This window comes from Echeneis naucrates, chromosome 2, assembly GCF_900963305.1.
Source record: "Echeneis naucrates chromosome 2, fEcheNa1.1, whole genome shotgun sequence".
NCBI lineage: Eukaryota > Metazoa > Chordata > Actinopteri > Carangiformes > Echeneidae > Echeneis > Echeneis naucrates.
This window is the reverse complement of record NC_042512.1, coordinates 12,140,250-12,159,888: the sequence shown is the minus strand read 5'-3', so window position 1 is coordinate 12,159,888 and position 19,639 is coordinate 12,140,250. Positions and strand designations below refer to the sequence as shown.

General features: G+C 42.3%; 1 protein-coding gene across 2 annotated transcripts in view; it reads right to left on the bottom strand.

Moving 5' to 3' along the window:
- Positions 1-186: 186 nt before the first annotated feature.
- Positions 187-19,639, bottom strand: part of LOC115050891 (dedicator of cytokinesis protein 9-like) — a 32,280-nt gene continuing 12,827 nt past the window's right edge. Inside the window, exons 7-53 of one of the 2 annotated variants that reach the window (XM_029514019.1) lie at positions 19,272-19,367; positions 18,957-19,091; positions 18,640-18,814; positions 18,331-18,386; positions 17,854-17,928; positions 17,600-17,740; positions 16,743-17,084; positions 16,566-16,648; positions 16,236-16,358; positions 16,053-16,132; positions 15,763-15,950; positions 15,236-15,301; positions 15,002-15,094; positions 14,608-14,719; positions 14,266-14,384; positions 13,523-13,609; positions 13,004-13,093; positions 12,770-12,885; positions 12,561-12,630; positions 12,331-12,456; positions 12,166-12,237; positions 11,925-12,071; positions 11,670-11,753; positions 11,454-11,565; positions 11,166-11,344; positions 10,979-11,064; positions 10,655-10,797; positions 10,367-10,497; positions 9,447-9,561; positions 9,286-9,352; positions 9,001-9,048; positions 7,935-8,071; positions 7,533-7,648; positions 7,285-7,422; positions 7,020-7,202; positions 6,818-6,931; positions 6,410-6,625; positions 6,257-6,314; positions 5,307-5,413; positions 4,468-4,590; positions 3,647-3,760; positions 2,763-2,909; positions 2,454-2,664; positions 1,928-2,118; positions 1,756-1,856; positions 1,341-1,479; positions 187-1,014 (exon numbers count right to left, since the gene is read on the bottom strand). In XM_029514019.1, the coding sequence (XP_029369879.1) occupies positions 907-1,014; positions 1,341-1,479; positions 1,756-1,856; positions 1,928-2,118; positions 2,454-2,664; positions 2,763-2,909; positions 3,647-3,760; positions 4,468-4,590; positions 5,307-5,413; positions 6,257-6,314; positions 6,410-6,625; positions 6,818-6,931; positions 7,020-7,202; positions 7,285-7,422; positions 7,533-7,648; positions 7,935-8,071; positions 9,001-9,048; positions 9,286-9,352; positions 9,447-9,561; positions 10,367-10,497; positions 10,655-10,797; positions 10,979-11,064; positions 11,166-11,344; positions 11,454-11,565; positions 11,670-11,753; positions 11,925-12,071; positions 12,166-12,237; positions 12,331-12,456; positions 12,561-12,630; positions 12,770-12,885; positions 13,004-13,093; positions 13,523-13,609; positions 14,266-14,384; positions 14,608-14,719; positions 15,002-15,094; positions 15,236-15,301; positions 15,763-15,950; positions 16,053-16,132; positions 16,236-16,358; positions 16,566-16,648; positions 16,743-17,084; positions 17,600-17,740; positions 17,854-17,928; positions 18,331-18,386; positions 18,640-18,814; positions 18,957-19,091; positions 19,272-19,367 (5,760 nt within the window). In that variant the 3' untranslated portion in view covers positions 187-906. Of the gene's footprint in view, positions 1,015-1,340; positions 1,480-1,755; positions 1,857-1,927; positions 2,119-2,453; positions 2,665-2,762; positions 2,910-3,646; positions 3,761-4,467; positions 4,591-5,306; positions 5,414-6,256; positions 6,315-6,409; positions 6,626-6,817; positions 6,932-7,019; positions 7,203-7,284; positions 7,423-7,532; positions 7,649-7,934; positions 8,072-9,000; positions 9,049-9,285; positions 9,353-9,446; positions 9,562-10,366; positions 10,498-10,654; positions 10,798-10,962; positions 11,065-11,165; positions 11,345-11,453; positions 11,566-11,669; positions 11,754-11,924; positions 12,072-12,165; positions 12,238-12,330; positions 12,457-12,560; positions 12,631-12,769; positions 12,886-13,003; positions 13,094-13,522; positions 13,610-14,265; positions 14,385-14,607; positions 14,720-15,001; positions 15,095-15,235; positions 15,302-15,762; positions 15,951-16,052; positions 16,133-16,235; positions 16,359-16,565; positions 16,649-16,742; positions 17,085-17,599; positions 17,741-17,853; positions 17,929-18,330; positions 18,387-18,639; positions 18,815-18,956; positions 19,092-19,271; positions 19,368-19,639 lie in introns of both variants that reach the window. The other variant, XM_029514027.1, reaches the window with a different exon arrangement.

Genomic DNA, 19,639 nt, shown 5'->3' with positions numbered 1-19,639 from the left:
CTAAAATGTGAGTTATAGGAAATGACTCTCAATAACTATTACCTAAAAACTGATATGATATGGTACTGAAATGATAAAAACTGATATGCCACAGTGTTGTGACATTGCTTGCCCTAAATGTTATACTTCCTTAAGGATGAAAGCAAAATGGGGAGAACGATAGTCAGTCAACCAAGTCATGGAAAGTCTGTTTTTCCAGATTTATTCACTTATAGGTTTTAAACATATTTACAGGAGCTGTCATTAAGTAAAAACTTTTGGCTCACAGATAATAAAAAAAGGCATCTACATGACACGAAAGAAACAAAGGGGTCGATTTCAAATAGTCACACGCTGATCTTGCATTGCACAGTCGTCTTTCTAATGTCTTTGGCAAGAGTGGTTTTCTGTGCAGCAGGTAGCCTTGGGAACAATAGAAAATATTGCACGCACTTCTATACAGAAAATAGGTTGAAACATCGTGGTTCACTTGGCTTTAGACAGTTTATATTCATGTCTATTGTCCTAAAATAGAGAGATTCATCTTTTAAATGTTCTCGGTGAGCGAAGAGATAAAATGCGTCTGCTGTAGCTGCTGAGAAGAAAAGAACACAAGACATGTAAAAATACTGTGCATCAGTAACAGAACATGATACAGTTACAGCAGCAGCATTTTTCTCAAAAAACCCTCCTGACACGCTCTCACTAACAAAACAGAGCCCTGGGTCAATGCTGCATGTAGTTCCTCTTTTTCAGAACAATTAAGATCACATAAGCTCATAGGGTGAAACAAAACCTTCTTTATGGCTTCAACCTGGTTCCTTAGTCTCCATAGGAAACAAGAACAATGGGCCTACTGGTAGGGTTTGGGTCTGAATTGTTTCCTCTGGACTGCCAGGTAGTGTGAGTGGTCATCAGAGGTGGAGATCAGAGGGAGCCATGAAGGTTCGCACTGGTTGGCGTGCCACTGATGGCGTTGAAGATGCCCATGGAGTCAGACAGAGTGCTCCTCGTACCGTCCTCCACAGGGTTTATCTAGAAGAAACGGTCATTTCTAAGGATCGTTATTTTAAGAGATAAACACATGCATGTAAAGGCTGGAGGGGGAAAAAAAAAAAACATCAGGAGGGTTAGGGTTTGTTGCATTTTCCGATAATTTTTTATTAAAATCTATATAATCAACACTTTCCAGTCTGTTACTGTTCCTTAAGGAAAAGGAATAACAAAGACACAGTGTTACCATCCGATCTGTTCGGGCCAGCACAAAGAGAGGAGATAAGAGTTGTGGTTAGGAAGAGGATAGGCCATTTAACATGACACATTTAACACAAGATTTGACTGATCGCTGATCAGGTTCCTACCTGTTCGTGCATGATGTTGGACAGCTCCCTGGTCAGATCTCTGTAGTTGGCCTTCATCTCGTCATGATACTCCTGCTGGTCCTCTTTGATCAGCCGCTCGTTCACCCCCAGCCCCTGACCGCAGGCGTCCACAAACTGCCTGGAGCGGGGGAGAAAATCAGCATTTTCAGCACCGCATCAAACATTACAGCAGATTTTTCCACTGTGAAATTGTGAATTATGTTTTCATGCAGTCATTTATGTGAATCTTGATTTATTTGCTCAATAAATCAGTTTATGGTTTGAGTCCGGAGTTTTAAGTGCAACATGATGTTCAAGTTTTTTTAATGAGGGAAACAAATACACCATAAAACACTGAATGTGGTGTGGCTGCCTGCACGTTACATGTACTGATGATTTTGACACCAGTCAGTACCTGAAAACCTCTTTCAGCTGTTTGACCTTGTTGTCGGGATATTTCTTGGCACTGCTGTCATCCAGGAAGGCTCTGGCGTAAGCAAGAGGGCCAGCATTTACCTGGAAGACAATCCAGGGTCATAATTAACACTAGAATGCATCTTGAGTAACGCCTGTGGCCTTATTCCTACCTGAACACTGATGCTGCCTTGCAGTTTGAGCTGGAGCCGGATCATGTCCACCTCCGAGGCTGAGCACAGCAGACGCAGCTCTGCCACCTTGGAGCTCATCTCGTCTATGGCCACCTCGATGGGGCTCAGGTCGGTCTGGTGTTGGTACATGACCGCGATGCGCTTCTTCACATAAGGGAAACAGTGGGTGGCTGCACAGAAATGAGACAGCGTGGTTTGTGGCATATGAACAACTATTCAGCATGTAAAGAATCACTTCGCAACTGGGTCTAAAGCCAAGCCAAGCCAATTAGTCAGCGTGTTTATTAACAAGACACCTGAACTTTGGGATGAAGGAGAGAGTACAGTTATAAACCTCTATCTGATCAACGCTTCAGGTGGTTAACATTACTGAGAGATACACCGAGAACCAGGACGACAGTCTTGTTCTGCACTTCATGCCATTACTACAGCGATAAGACTGACCAGAAAGACTTGTTTTTGTTGCATATGCTCACATTAACATGGTTATCTACGTTTGACTTACTTGTGAGGACTGTCCGTCGTTTACACTGCTCCTCCACTCCTCCCTGCTTCTTGCCCGAAACGGTGAACGGCGTCTCAAACACAAAGCGCCGGATGTTGTGGCTCTTCTCAAAGTCCGTCTTCCTGTCCTCGAGCTCCTTGTCGTCGATGTACGGTGTGACATGCGTCACCTGGATGTAGGCGTACTTGGAGTCTAGGTCTTTTGGGTTCACCTGCAGATGAACACAGAAAAATAAAGTTGCTACCTCATGGTTGCATGTCTCACCCAGTTCCAATCCAGACCTTATCCCTAAAATACTGTCACAGCCACCTTGCCAGAGTCCTGGATGATCTTGACATTCTCCTGGCCAAACTTGTCAGAGTAGAGCTTCAGAAGCCTTTGGGAAATCTCAGAAAGCGGCGTGAACTTTGGCTCCTTGTAGATGTATTCTTTTCCATCCTCATCCTCAAAGAAACCCTGTGGAGGAGAAATCATGACCTCTGTCAGTGTGAGCTTCTTTTCCACCCCAAGCTAACTTAAAGTAAAAAAAAAAGAAAAAAGAAAAAAAAAAGAATTAATTTAAAATCCTGCATCTATGCTTTTTTGTTTGTGAAAATTTATTGTAGCATGCAAATACAAAAAAATGAAATACACAAATACAGAGATGGGGTATACGTGCAGCTATCACCTGTTCACATCCGTGCAGTTTAGGAGGATATTAAGTCATATGTGGAACATATATACGGAGAGGTAAACAGACAAGTGTGTGGGTGGAAACAGGCCATTACTGATGAGGGCAGATTCCCAGAGGTGAAGGGAAAGGTTAATGTAGAGATTACCCAGTGCTTTACAGAAAACAGAGTTTCAGCAGTTTAGTGAAAACTGCAGGTGAATCAGATATTACATTCAGTTCTGCTAAGGCTTTCCCAAAAACTACAACTATTCACCCACTTTCGGGAGACTAGAGTATGTAAATCTACATAAAGACAAGTGTACACTACTACACCATTTGGATGCAAGGGCACGGAAACGCACACCAGGCTAACACACTTACCGCAATCTTGGAGGCGGAGGGAGAGAGAGAGAAGCCTTTGTTTTAGTTCAGGCTAGATTCAGATTCTCTGGTCCATGTGTGGTGTGTAAATTTGCACGTACGTTTTTATTATATTAACTTTGCGTTAATGTTATTTTAAAAGTTACTCGTTTCTCCTCACCTGTCCGAAGAAGGCCACTCTGAAGTACGTGCCCAGCAGTCTCTTGCCAGTATGCATCACCTCCATCACTTTGGTGTAGGCACGGTGGAGAGTATCATACAGGTGTGTGAGTTTCTGTTCCACAAAAATGGAGTCACAGACCAGTGCGGATCAACATGAGGTGTCAGGGCCCACATCAGAGCTAAATATCTAAAGTTTAAAAGAAAGCTGTAGAACCAAGTTGCTCATTTGTTCAGTTTAAAGGATAATCAAGGTCTCATTTCTAAAGAGAGTTCCCATAATGCCTCGACAGAACAGGGAGTTACATCTTGCCACTGGATCGGTTATTAAACCTACGAAAATCAGTGCAAATGTAATGGACATGAACCAAACACATGATACTTTATGCTGACCAAAGATGACTTTGCAGATTTTCCATTCTGTAGAAAATGCCACAATATTAGAGTATCGGAATTTAAGGGAGTCTTTTATTCCATGATTTCAGTCAGTTTTAACTGCATCAGAGTTTTAAGGGGCAAAAAAAAAACCTCAAATTGTAGCAATTAGGCACCAATGGTTCCTCATAACTTTGCCTTTGTGTCCCCGTTTAGACTCTTGTGGACAGACCTTTGTTTGAGAAGCAGACTATAAAAAGCTCTGATAACACGATGTATTGCTGACAAATGAAACTTGGTTTGTTAATTCTTCTTGCAAGAATTGCGGTATTTCTTTAAACCATTTCAGAACGATTAAGAGGGTCTTCTAAATACATAGTTATGATGTTAAAACCCAAATGTAGGACTTGCTGTCGTCATTAAACAGTGTCTAAAGGTGCACATTACCTCAAAGTCTCTGCGCTGTTCATAGATGGGAATGATAAGCCTGTAAATATCAGCAATAAGCTCATAACGCTCTGCCTTCCAGAGGCCATCAGCACACTCCTCCAGCAGCTCCATCAACACCTCCTGTACAAGCACAGATAAAGATAAACCAATTTAACTTCAGTAAACCTTCCCCTCATCTTTGCTGTTCAGTTCACAGGATTAAAATTGTTGCAAAGGGGGGATACTTGTGCTCATCCTTATTGGTCTTGAAGGCCACATTTGACTTAATCTGACCACAGTCTGTGCAAAGAGAGCAGATGTGGGAGGAAATGGATGTCTCATTTCCCTGGTCTTTACCGGCAGATGACATCCATTCCATCTCATAAAGAGAAAAGCTGCACAGAGCAGATGGACCATAAAAGCACTTTTCATTGAGTACAATTCATTAAATCTCAAACACTGACTATCAATTTCACAGTGATATAGGTTGACCAGAAGAGCTGGTCGTCAACAACAACAACAACAACAAGACAATGCCCCAACTTGAGTGTCTGTGAGCAGGACAGTGAAAGCTCAACACCCCTAGGAGTGCTGACCCTGAATCCTTGTCAGATTTTGCCAGCTCAGTGAAAGAACAAATCTACCAAGCCCTGTGTCAAAGTCTACAGTATATTCATTTGGTGCACTGCTTACAGCAATTGATACTCTTTACAGAGATAAGACATAATGTGACATGTGACTCCAGGAAAGAACAACAAAAAGAAAAACATCCAAAGTGCTTGGTCAACATAAATGGATGAACAAAAAAAAAAAAAAAAAAAGAAAACCCTCCCATATATACATATACAAAGTCTGACCTCATTAAAGTGAACATCCTGCATCCCTACATCCTCCATCATGGCCGCCTCCTCATCAATGTTTGGAGTGATGACACGGAAAGCAGAGCATCCCTGTCTGAACATACCTAAAAGTGAAGTGAAGTTAATGTAAAAATCTATATTACAAAAAAAAAAAAAAAAATCAACAAGAGCTCATCTACATGGACACTAAATTACATTATATATTATATTTAAAGACATCAAGGGTTCTTCATACTTTGTTTATAATTATGTAAAAGAACGGGACAGAGAAAAGCTGTGCTGTTCATAACAAATCCACAACATCCAGCAGACAAACACCTCTGAGGGGAGTTCACTCTGAAACATGAGGACCTGACAATGAACTGTGAGGAAAAGAAAAAAAAAAAAGAGAGAAAATCCCCTGTAATATTACACAACAGGTCCTCTGCTGAGTCTGAACACAGTAACCAGTTTGATACAAGAAGAAACACTACTGGGGGGTCTTATCTTGAGAATGCGTTGGAGTGTTAAGCTGGACAGATGACCCTTGGACAATTGTTCAGGAAGCAGATGCAAAGGGTATATTCCTCTGAGAAGGTGTGCGAAGGTGTGTTGACTTTATCTGACCCAGTGAAAGAACCAAGCAGCAAAAAGCCAGGACATATTAGATTGCCTCACATCTGGTCATCAAGCAAATCATTACTGGTGCATGGATTTATTGTGTTATAAATCTATGAGTGAATCATGTGTATACCGTTCTTGTTAACACATCAACTTTCTCCTGAGCATCAGATAAATTAGTTTATTTAACTGCCATTCCAGGATAAGCTTCTTCTTAAAGTTGTAATAATGACCAGTGACTTATTCAATTGCCTCTGTAAAGTTGATCATAAAGAGAAAAAGGGGAGTCAATAATTTACTTGAAGAAAAACATTACCAGAGCACATTCTCCTACATCCATGACTCACCTTTTCTCCACAAGTACTCCGCCACCAGAGCAGCAACATGGACGTAGCACATGGCTCTCTGCAGGTGAAGCACACAGCAACCTTTAAAACCATGTGTCCAGTTTCCTGTAGCTCTACGTCAGTAACTCCTGAACTTTAAAATGGATTTCTAACCTCTGACATATCGCCATTCTTGTTGTGGATGCGCGCCATGCTGTCCAGCCAGGTCTTGCGGAGCTCGGGTGTGCTGGTGTAGGACTTGGCTAAGCTGTACTGCAGGTCCACCAGCATCTCCAGGTCGTTCTCATGCTCCTTCATCTGCTCGGTGGCCATCAGCACCGTCCTGATACGCTTCGTCAGGTCCTTCACATCTGACGGAAAGGCAGTGTGCTGTGAAATACAAGACGACAAAAACCCCCCCCAAAAAACAAAAATATTGAATTAAGTTAATTTAAAACTCATGAATGTGGCCACATGGATAGATAATGATACAAACCCTTGTGATAGTCCAGAGGGTGATTAATGTCATATACTTTTAAACAGCTTGAAACTACGAAATGTCCACCACCTCTACTGCCTCACCTTGATACTTTTGTCACTGTTGGCACAGTTGTTGATAATAGAGAGTGACTGCTGGAAGCGAGTACCCCCGATCCCAATGACGTCAGCTATTAGCTGACTGACAGCAATAACCACCTGCGAGGAAGAACAAGCTCTAAAACGTCACTGGAAAGCAGAGCGGAAAACACATAGCATCACAGATACAGAAATCAGGAATGCACACCTGCAAGTGCGTTCGCACAAAAGACCTGCGGCCCGTGTAGTCAAAGTTACTCTTCATGAGGAAGTAGAGAAGATGAGCGGCGTCACTGCGTATGGAGCTCAGCTTGAAGTTACAGCACTTGAGGATTTCGTAGCACAGGGAGGCACACATGTCGGCACGGCCGTCAAAGAAGGTGCAAGGGAACTGGGGGATGTACGGAGAGAGGCATGAGCAATTCTAATGAGGCTTGGTGGACATGTATGTAGAGAGGGAACCAGTCTGTTACCTTGTTGATGAAGGTCCGAAGCGATGTGAAGACCTGCTTCAAGGCAGCCTCAGACTGAGGGATCTGCAGGAAGCACAAATGCACCTGGAATACTTTCTTCATCAAGGGGTTGTGACCGAGGTCTGAGGTCAGCTGGGTCTGTGGACATAGAGAGAATGTGAGAGCCAAAAAAAAAAAAAAACAAACAAACAAAAAAACAAAACAGGACACACAAGGCCATCTGTGATGGTTTTGTGACCAGCTGGTACCTTGAATCCCAAGATGAAGGTGCTGAGTGTGTCCAGTACAGTTAGACAGACTTCTGTGGACACGTTGGCCTCCAGCAGGCACTGACTGCTCACATCTGCTTCGGAGTGCGTGTACACTGCACAGAACGCACAAGATCACCCATTTCGGATGCTTGCTTTACTGGAGTAATAGTGTGATGTGAATATACGATGTTATTGCTGTTGTCCAAGTATGATTAAGGATTCTGGCAGTTGGTCATTTGTGAACTATTACTGGCCGTCAGTAGAGGTCAGCAAAATACACTAAAAGCAATCAGCCAATCTGCTCCCATCTGTTCTGCTGACTGAAGCCACGTCTGTGTGGAATAATAATATAACTACATGGCTGTTTCCTATACAACTCTTCTGCAATGATAAACCTACTGTTGTTGAAGGTGTGAGCATTTTCCAGAGCTCCCAGCTGTTGGAGGCGGGCGTGCAATATCCCAGTCCTGTTACGAGACACAGGTAGAGTAAGAGACTTCCTGTCTGCAGCCACAGGCCCTGTCCCCTCCTGGCTCCTGTAGGGAAGAGGACAAAGCACTGTTGGGATTGTATTGGGCAGGTGATGAGCAGTGCCTGGTTTTCTCTACATATAAGTTCTATCTTGGTCTTATTTCTTGTAGTCTGGTCGTCCTTCATGTTTTTTTTTTTGCATACTCTATGCAGGCTTTCATGTGTCTTGCACTGAGGAGAGGCTTCGTTTGAGCCACTTTGCCATAAAGCCCAGACTGGTGGAGGGCTGCAGTGATGGTTGACTTTTTAGAAAGAAAGGTGTGTGCCTTTCCGAATCAAGTCCAATCAGTTTAACTCAACAAAGTTAGACTCCAATGAAGGTGTAGAACCAGCTCAAGGATGATCAGAAGAAATGGACAGCACCTGAGTCAAATATAGGAGTGCCACAGGAAATGGTCTGAATACTTATGGCCATCTGATATTTAAGTTTTTGTTCTTGAGTATATTTAAAAAAATGACTAAATTTCTGTGTTTTTCTGTCAAAATGGGGTGCTGTGTGTTAATGAGGAAAAAAAATCATCTGAAATGATTTTAGCAAATAGCTGCAATGTAACAAAGAGTGACAAATTATAAAATTTTATTACAATTAAAATACTTTCCGTACCCACTGTATGCTTTTAAAACTGAGACCAAAGACAGTCTGGACTTGGTAATGGAGACAAACGGAAGCATCATGCATTTAATTAAGGAAGCGAGCTCTTACCCATGCAAGAGGGGCCTGGGGCCAGGACATTAACCACAAAACAACTTGGCAGCGGTGTTACAGATGAGAGAACAAACCAGAAGCAAGAGGTTAAAAGATTCAGCAAGAAGTTATGTTTGTAAGTCTGCGCTTTGGTGCAAGTTATATTATTGCATGGATGTTAAAACATATTTGGTTTTCTGATGTAAAACAATTTATCACATCATGCATATTCTTGCACATGGACGCTACCTGGCGATGGACCTCTTCCCCATGTATCTGAACTGATGGAGACAGACTCTGCAGGACAAAACACATCACCAGAATCTTACTTCACTCCGCACATGCTTCAACAATGAGATAAAGACAGATAAAGGCGGTGAACTCTAATCACTCAGGACAAATACAGTGAACTTCCTGTTTTTCTAAATATCCATCTATTTACGCACAATTGCAGTGATTATAAAGATGTTTTTTAAGATGATACTAATTACTCTAATTTTAGAATCATTAAGACATTTTTCTAGTTATACTCACTCTATTAATGTAAAGAAGTCCATTAGTTCTGAGGAAGCTGCTTTATTCCAATAAGCAAACAGGGCCTCTGAGAAAGATGAAATGGAAATAAAAAAATATATATTTTAGTGCTGTGTGAATACCAACTAGCGTCCAAATCTAGTGCAAACAGACTGGCCTACCCTCTGACATGCTCTTGAGGATATGTAGAAAGCACATGAGCAGGTTTTTGATCTCATCCCTGTCGAGTTTGTCGCAGCGCAGCACAGTACTGCCCAGAGCTGACACACTCTGGTTCTGATGCATGGGAAGAAATGAAAGAGAAGACCAATCAGAAAAACGAAAAACATTTCAGAGATACGGAACATCAGGCAAAATGTCAGAAATGAGACATGTGAAGAAAAACCTTGGAGGAAAGAAACATTGGTAGGAGAAGGTCTGTGCTTTGAGAAAGAAACATTAACTGAATATATTCATTCACAGCTACATTATTGCATCCACGAAAAAAGGCCAGTTCAACCTCTGCATGGGTAAAAACACACTCCCTCGTGTGGGAGACTCAGAAAAAAGAACGTTGGGAGGCTTTTGGACATATTGTACAGAGCAATCTATATTTTACTAAATGTAATTGTTTTCTGAAATGAATCTGTTCATTTGCAGATGGAAGCTGTAGGTGGAGGAGTCACAGACATGAAACAGGATACTTGTATAGTTGTGTTTTCCTCATGATCCACACTCTGGCCTGGTGCCTTTTGAGGGGGAGGGGGAAGTCCCTGGTGACCTGCTCAGCGGCACAGAAATTCTCAGTCTGTCTTTTATATGAAATTATCTGTCTGTAGCTCCTTTACTGGAAAACTGATAAAACTGGTCAGGATCTCTGGATTTATTTACAGGTACTAAAGATGATTACAGCCTTTTTCCTCTTTGTGTTTGCTTTGCTTTTTGCTTTGTTTTGGAAAGAAGTGAAAGGCCTCGGCAGAATAGAAGCCACAATGTCTCAAAATCTGCTATACTTTTTTTTTTTGAATCAGTGAATCACTGTGCTACAGGATAACCATTAAAATGCAAGTTTTGATACAGCACACAGTGTCCTTTAGTTTACCTTCTCCAGGGAATTGGTCTTGTCGCTGCTCTTGTCCAGCAGGCTGTTGCCAGAGTCTGTGGAGACCAGGGAGCCTCTGGAGTCCGCATGGCGGACCGAACTGACATTGGCAGTAGAGCTGTGAGGCGACGCTTCAAAGACAAGGCATGGCAAAAATGAATCAATACTAGAAATTTCATTGGCTGTATTTGCTAACAAATAACAAAAGAAGCCGATGCAACCAAAGGATTAACAGCAGAGTACAGTTCATGTTTAAGAGAGAATCCCACTGTGTTAGCTCTGAGTCACCTGTTGCAGAAATGACGCCGAATACATCTTTGTGGAGAGCGTTTTCGATGCAACTCCCGGGTTTCTGAGGAGTTAATATCGAGCTCTGCGCCAGAGAGTCTTCCCTCACATTCTGGGACAGAAGGCAACAAAGCATTCGGGAGCTTTTATTGTGAAATCAGAATAAAAGTACTAATGTCACTCACTAATGTTTAAGCAAGTGAGCTGTCAGTAACCCACTACTATATTTTTTGGACGGATAACAATTCTGCCACTTGGTGGGAACAGAAGCTGATGTTCCATTTCCTACCACTTGGTGTCAGACTTACGCTGCTGAGGGCTGACGACTCCTTCATGTCGAGTCTGTGGACGTTTTCCTGGAGGAGGCCGAACAAAGGGAGGTAAAGGGTGGCGAGTCTGGCCTGTCGGCTCTGAGATGACACAGGAAGTGACAGGTAGTTGATCCTCTTGGTGAGGAATTCAGTTAACTGAGTGACTTGATAGTAGAGAGGCTCTTAAGTTTGTTGCTCACTTTTGCAGCGTAGCGGTCATCAAATGTGTGTTTGATCATCAGTCCCTTGAGCACCTGGATGGCGATCTGACGGATCTCTCTGAGCTCCTGAAGAGCTCCACCCACCTCCCTGAGCAGCAGCCCCACCAGGAAATGGTTTTGACAGAAATCATCAGTCAGGGAATAGTCCAAATGGAGATCTGTGGCGGGCATCAATAAACAGATATAACTAAGTAGTCATTAAACACAACAGGAAGCAGTGAGTGGGGATAGAATCAAATACAATTCATATACAAATAATATTTTTACCTTGAAATCTTTGTATTCTGACCTTCCCAAAGGGCATGGGTAGATTTAGAGGAACATAATGCTCATGGCTGCAAACAACCCGAAGGAACTCAAACTTGAACTCGTACAAAGTCTGGTGGGAATAAAGACAAAAAAAAAAAAATAGATGCATGACTTCAACCTCAAATGAAAAAACCTGGATACTAATGTTAAGTTATTGTAGCCGAGGCTTTAAACCTTTGGATCTCCAGGCACAAAGCAGTTCATGTAGTTGGTGATCTGCTTGAATACGAAGCCTCTATCCATGAAGGTGAAGCAGCGCTGAGTGAAAAAGGAACAAACACAATAAATGTCAGGAATGTCAATGAACATGAACAACATGGTTTGGTGAGTGCGGATGATTTACAAATAACGCTTCACGTCAGCTTAAAGTGAATTCATCGACATATTAAATCCCAATACTGCACTGCAGGAGCTGATAGGAGAGCCAACCTTGATGAACACTGCCAGGCTGTGGTTAGCATTGTGAGCCGCGTCCAGGTTGTCCTTGTATTTCTGGGTGATGTGCGGCATCAGCATATTGACCAGAGTCTCCACTGCATGGTAGAAGGACGCAGAAAAGCGTTGGTTCCTGGACAGCTGGACAAGAGAAGCAAAAATAAAGAGTGGAGCTGATTTAGGCTCAGATGAGGACAGTTAAAGAGAACGAGAGAAGATTTCAGCCAACACTGACCTTGACCTTTCCACTCTCCATTAGATACTGAGCCAGTGATTTCACCAAAGCTTCAAAGAAGAACCACGAGTGCTGCAAAGCAAACATGTTTATATATTTTAAACTATTTTTATATTGCAAATTATTAGCTGCCCTAAATAAAAAAGCATAAAATCCAGAGTTTACCTTCAGCAGCTTGTTGCTAGTCAGGAAGTCAGTAGATGGCTTGAGTATGGCTGTCATGGCTTTAGCCAGCTCCTCGTGAACAGTTTTAACATTAGTGGAGGAATAAGGCTCTGGCTTAAACACATACTGAGAGTAAAGAAGAAGGAAAAAATAAAGATTATATCATTTTAATATCAAGTGTGACATATAAAGCACACTGTCTGCACATGGAATATGGTAAATGACTGCACCTTGACATAAGATCTCAGGTAATGTTCAAGTCCCTCTTCATGGCATTGAGCCACAACATGAACCATCACCCTGGGGACAGAGAAACAGTAAAAGAAATTATATTAAAATATAGAAGAACAACACATTGGCCACAGGGTAACACACACAAATGAGATATTAAAGACATGGTGGCCGTTGTTTCTGGTTTCTCAGTGTGCATGTGGCTTGCCTGGTTACATTGACCGCCACATCTTCATGCGTGGCTCTTGTTAGGACACAGAAAAGCTGATTGAGGATGGTGGGAAGAAAGTTGACCATCACATGACCCTCCATTGCGTGAAGACTCTGAGGGGAGGAAAATATGAAGTATGAAGAGGTGAAGAGATTGCAACTAATGGGGCATGAAAAACAGGGTGTGTTCGCTGCTCCTGAGGGCATTGGAAATAAATGCAGCTCCACATACCTTCAGGTACTTCACCAGCTCCCCCTCTGATGCTTGTTCTGACAACTCCATGTTTTGACAGTGGTGGAAGAAGTTATGCAAGTGCTGGTCCTTAAAGGAAACATATTATTCTAATAAATATTTCTCCTTAATCTTATTTATACTGTGGCCCTGAGCACTCAATGTGCTCCAACTTAAGCGCACACATGCAAACAGACAAAACAAGCGTCTTCATCAACCTATCAACACATATCCTGGAAATACGCACAACACAACCAAATCAAGAAATGTGCTGCAGGTGGTGACGGTAACAAGACACATGTTTCCAGGAGACATAATAAAGTAATGAGACTGGCTGAAACCGCACTTGTCCTTCAGCACTTTAACTCCTTCAGTTACAAAACGCAGAACATGATTCATCTTTCTTTCGTGTGTATGTGTGTGTGTTAGTTCAATGAGTACAATATCTCTTTTGTTGTGTGTTGTCAAATGCAGTTATGTTGCAGCAACTGGGATAAATGGACAAAATGAAAGATATACCTGAGTGTAAACTGTGGAAACAAGGTGAGTTGAGACTTTGAACAGCGGTTTTCCTCCATCAACCCATTTGATCTCTGAGGTTGAGTTCTGCAATAACAAGTAGACCATAATAACTGTCCTGCATACTAAATGAAAACAGCTCTGTTCCATTATTTTCAATCCTTTTTTAATCTAACAATGTCATACTGTACAGTGGAAACAATAAAGCTTTTCAAAACAGGGTTGTTGTGAAAAATGGAAGAACATAAAAGATACAACTTTGTGTGTGTTCATCAGTGTAATGCCCCCGACATGTCAGCGTTAGTCTAATTATCTCGCGCAGAAGAACTGAGTACCTAATGAGCCACTTCTGGAAATATTATAAAGGATATTTGAATCGTATTACCCTATTAACCTCATATCGAAAAGACTAGTTGAGCTTGTGGAAACATGCTACTGGTTGTTACCTTCCACAGATCACTTTTTAATACTGATCGGATTTGCAAGAATTCTATGTCAGAGTATTTCTGATCTGAATAGCATCCTATTCCAATCATCAGATAATTTGATTTATCCGTTAAGCACCGCTGTAATGAATGAAAATAATTCACCTAACAAAACAACTGAGGTCTAAAGCTCTCACAAAACGTGAGAGCTGCAGTCAAACTGTTCCTCGAAGGTTTAGGGTTCATGGAGTGCTGAACTACTATATCTTAAAAAGAAAAAACCCAATGTGAATAATATTCATGTTTTTTTTCCCTCACCTTGGTGACACCATCCTGAGTACCGAGGTAGCCGGCAGGCAGATTGGCTGCCACAGAGAGCTGCTGTTCACTCATGATGACTCTGCCATCCCTCAGCAGAGGCAGCCAGGCTGAACCCACTGTGAATGCAGACCAGGCAGAGCTACTTTTTTTGGAAAACTTCAGAATTTCAAATATCTGCACCTGCTGTGTCAAGTGCGACTGGATCAAACTGGCTTTGCTCACATTCTGCATGACAGATACTTGCAATAACTAGTTATTTTGTATTTTGAGAGACACACAAAAAAAAAAAAACAATCCCTGCTCTCATCTGAGCAAGAAATAAGGAGGAAAAGCTCCCACCTGGAGTCTCTACGAGGTCTTTCTTCTTGCTGTTGCTATCACAGCTAACGTGATAGAAGGTGAAGAGAAGGTGATGCTTCTCATTCAGCTGGGTAGGCAGTTCTATCTTTATCTGAAGGTGAGAAAAACACAGATTCATGGGGTTGGTTCCCTAATACAGAGGAAGCTTTGTTCAGGAAAATGAAAGCCATAACTGCCTGAGGAGTGTTTCCAGTGAGAATCCAAAAAGGATGAGAAGGGGTGAGAGATACCCTTCATATTTCAAAACTTACTGCTCATGACTCTGTGCTCATGTCATGGAGCATATTTATATCTCTCTACCTTTAATCAGCTGCAAATAAAAATATTGCAATTTCTAAGTCTCTGATTATGAGAAGATGAACACTGATATCACCTCGTCATAGAACTCTGGGTTCTGCTGGTGGTGCAAGATGGCTGCGTAAGCCTCTTTCGTGAATAAAGGACCTCCTGGGCGACCATAGATGCACTGCAGGAGACAATCAAAGAAAAGATGACGATATGCTTTCACACTGGCCCGTAAGGTTTTGGGTGTTAGTTTGAGATGCACATGTACAAAGAGATTTGTCCTTTTCCTGTGGAGTGTTTTAACATGAATATGGAAGTGCACCTTCAGTGGCTGCGCTTCGTCCTCATCCGAATCCTTGAATTCAATGCAGACAGCGATATTCCTGGCCTAAAAAGGGAGAGACAAAAGTGAAAAACGGCCGATTATAGTGGGAAAGCAGGGATTAGTTCCATGACGTAGAACCAATTTCATGCCAGACACCTTCACTACTCCAGTTCTTTTCAGATGTCCCATTAGCTTCAGAAAAAGAGGATAACATTTTTTCCAGCTGAGGATTGCCAGCTCCTGCTAAAGTGAAACAGGGCAGGGAGGCGGACAAGGCTATTCCTGTATGGAGCTGACCTCCTGAAAATCCCACTATTATAATATTAATCAGAAGCTGCTGCTACACATAATAATAGTTTTATCCAGCTCTGTTGCTCTGTTGCCAGTTGTTCCACACGATAAGCAGGAACACAAAATGCTATGTGACTGGCTACCAAATGATTTGAGGTTTCCAAAAAGATTACTCCATATGCTGTGAAATTATATTTTATGTTGTTATATAAAATGCTCCCAAGTATCCTCACCTTGGCAAAGGATTTCTGCCCGTCGTACTTGAGTTGCTTTGGGTAAACATAGAGGTGGTTTTTATAAAAGGTGAATGGTTGGGAACACTTAGCGATGCAGGGCACAAACTCCTCCACCTCCAGAAGAGCACTGCCTGGCCTGTCGGCTTCAAAGTTCCTCACAGGGATGTAGGAGGAAGTGACACAATCTGCAGGCAGGAAATGGGAGGAGTTGCACGGTTCAAGCCGAAGGTCTTACCATTATAAATAGATGTTTTCAAGTGATTTTGTTCATATTTAGAAGGGGTTACTTGTTACATCCGGGGCCACACTATCGATGGTTACATCTAAATTCCCTAAGAGCACTGGGAGTTTGGCCATTTTCTCTGGTCTGTTGGGAAAACAGAGATAGAAACAGTGATGACAAAGATGCATCAAAACAAATGATAGTGATATCTGAAAAACAGGAAAAGAGACATGGGAAAATGACTGACTTTCTGAAGTCAGTCAGAAGTTTGAATATGTCATCATCTGACAACTTGCTGCTGTCTTGTCTGTAAAGAGCTGAGAATCGAGCACTTTTGTCCAAAGTTCCAGACGCATCTTTGAAAACCGGCCTGCAGAAACAGAAAAATAAGAATTATTTAACACCCTGAAGAAAGAGCATATGTGGTTAGTGGTAAGTGGTTTGAAGATTTGCTACTCCAAGCAGGCTGTCTGTTTTTAAACAGTTTCCATTTCCATCAAATTTTTGTTTTAGAGCTTTAGAGTGAAGTAGCAGACTGAAGACTTAAGACAATAAAGGTGCACATTGTTTTTCATACCTTGCAGCCCAAGCAAACGGCATCCTGTACTGTCCCAGTCTGCTGCAGGCTGTCTTAGCATTCTTTAGCACCTTTTGAGCCATCTAGACAAGAAGACAGGAGCTTTATTTTGAATTTATCATGCAAGATGGCCGTTATTCACAGCAACACCCTCTTCATCCCTGCACATATGCATACCTTTGTAGAGTCTGAGCTCTTCATATAGGGTTCACTGCAGTGAGTAATTCCTCCCTGCAGGACCTTCTCAATCCTGGCCACAAGGAAGATCTCCGGATGGGGGCATGTGACTGAAAACACCCCCTGCCTGGGGTACTGGATAGCGGCCTCTGGGAGCTCACTGGCCAGCCTGCAGCCTCCCGGCAAGCTGTCACCTTTGCTGCCGTTGATATGCAACCCGTTACCAGAAACTGCGGTCATCTGGCGGACCAAAGGATGATTGAGATCCACGTGGAAGTCAGCTGAAATCTTTCTACTGTTCTGGACGTCGAAGAGGGACAGGACCACATAGAAAGGTTCCACCTTTAAAGAAATAAGAGTGGAAGGAAAATATTATTTGACGAGATCATACAGATAAGCAAAAAGAGCTGGGGACAAGAAAAAGTAAGTGAACTGATCTAATGCATCCTTCCACCATGCCTGTCCATTATGAAAATCCATTTGTGAGTATGTGGGAGTGTACTAGAGCTAATAGCTGTGGTGGAGGAGACTCCTTCTACAGAGTCAGAGATGCTGTCCAAGTGACAGCAGGAAACTGGGCTTGGGCCCTCATTCATGGTGTGAGGCCCAGGCTGGTTGTCATGGTAACAACAATATCCATTGCCAACGACACCAGTTTTGATGGAGGAGAGCCAAGTGGGCCATCTGAACTGTCTGTGATCTTCTTATGTGATTATACCTCGCCCTCGTTTGCTAGAGGACTTTGCCCAGAGTTATGTAGAAAACAACAGTAAATACACATGAAAGAGACAGAAATAGATACGAGAAATACATCAGTAAAACTGCAAGCTCTGTTTGGGGTTTTCAGTGGAACATACATTAGTTGTTGGCCCCTCTTCATTCTCTGCAACGCAGCCCTGCAGGTTGAAAGTCAGGTCGTTACAGCTGACCAGGACTCTCTTCCCAAACTTTTCTTCAAACTGCCGCACGTCTGGTTCGATGCCAGAAAAGTCCAGTTTCTGTGGAAACAGGAGATGTTGTCAAAATACTTCAATCTCAAAAAAAAAAAAAAAAAAAAAAAAGGTCCTGATTTTGATAAACCACAGTGACAGTCAGGTATTTTGTTGGTCACCTGTGTGTAAGGGTCCAACAAGAAGAGTTTCAGGCGAGCTTCACTTCTCATTTTGGACTCGATATCTCTGGCGGTCTGTCAAAAAGAAACAAAAATATGATTCAACCTCACTGTGTGGGGGAGAGTTCAAGGAAGAAGTAGGATGTAATTGATTGTCGCATTTCTTATGGAGCAAACAAATTGTTCAACCCTTGAAGAGAGACTTTCTAAATACAGACTACACCCGCCATGTTCCAGTGCCAGCCTCCTGCTTCTACATTTACAGACCATACACCGTAAAACAGATGTTTGCTTGGTTAGCATTGACATGAAAATGCAGGGATCCAGCTGCAGAAAATAACGTAATGTACGGTGCTCCTCCACCTCAGCACAGGGACCAAGTGATCCATACACAGTTATTAGCAGCCTGTTTTGTGTGCAAAAATGAGCCCTAATCATAATTTTAACATTTTCCTGTTGATGGAAAGAACAGGCTACCTGAAAGCTGTCTTGAAAACTTCCGGAGGAGAGGTCTGTTTTTCCATGTTCCTCATCTGTCGGAGAGATCAACATGAGCCCTGTGCTTAAGCAATTATATAAAAACATGACGTGTTAGTGTCTCCATCTTTACAGGAAGGGAAGGAGAATTAAATGAGAAAAAAATACCGGCGTAAGTGATTTGCACGAGGAAACACCCCCTCGCTGAAGTGGTGAATGAGGGAACAACGTGATGACAGTGCAGGTGTTTCAAAAGATACGGAGAGAAGACAAATACAAGGAAAGCAAGAGTGAGCACACAAAACACACCATCATGGATATCTCCATTCCGCTTCTCCTGCATTGCCTGTTCAAAGCTGCTGTGGAGAATCTTGTTGAGGGTGCTGATCCACTCCTCCATCTCTGCTTCACTTTCTGCAGCCAACAGGAACGTGCTCTTATCCTGCATCTTAAGCTCAAAGGCAAACCGACGCACTCTGCTGTTCTATAACATAAAAACAAACAAGCCAACTAAAATATAATTTAGCGCTCCTGATTTACATTTGGGAAGCCAGTTTCTGCTTTATTATTCATAAATTCAATAGTTTTTTTTGCTTTTTTGCTTTCAAAGGCCTCAGTACATTTACCTGAACAACTCCCATGCATGAGTCTAGAAATATGGTTCCTTTGGGTTCTTTGGAGGTGTTTTCATCTTTGTAGAAGTTGAGGTTATAAGACCCATCTCCAAGCTGAGCCAGATGGAAATACCTTCTCTTGAAGGACTACAGGACAAAAACAGAAAGCATGATGATCACAAACAGCTTCTTTGTCTCTAAAAATACCACGAAGTGGAGATTGGGGCGTGGGAAAGCTCAAGGGGGAAAGAAAAACTATGTCAAGTTATAAGCAAAGCCTAATTCTTGCAGTGCTGTGTCTTCAGTTTGTCACTCTCATGCACTCACCCGCATTGTTACACTGATTGCACTGTTCATGTTGCCTTTGTACAGCCAGCCATGTTTGGACACTCCCCCCTTCTGAGATCCCAGGGAGGCCGTGTCCTGCAGGAAGAGAAGACAAGATGTATGTTAACGCATGTTACAGCCTTTAAATGACTGACATCACAAGAAACATGGATGAGAATTACAAACATTTATATCTCTAGTATCTCATCTACTTCCATTCATGTTCAGAACATATACACAGTTTAAAAACCTTCCCTCGAGGCAGAGAGGCCTGGAATGACTCCATTCATTCCTATGAAGAATCCTCTTCATTGAGATCAACTCTGCACTTCTCTGATCTCAGGGGATTTTAGCCATGATGTGTGTCC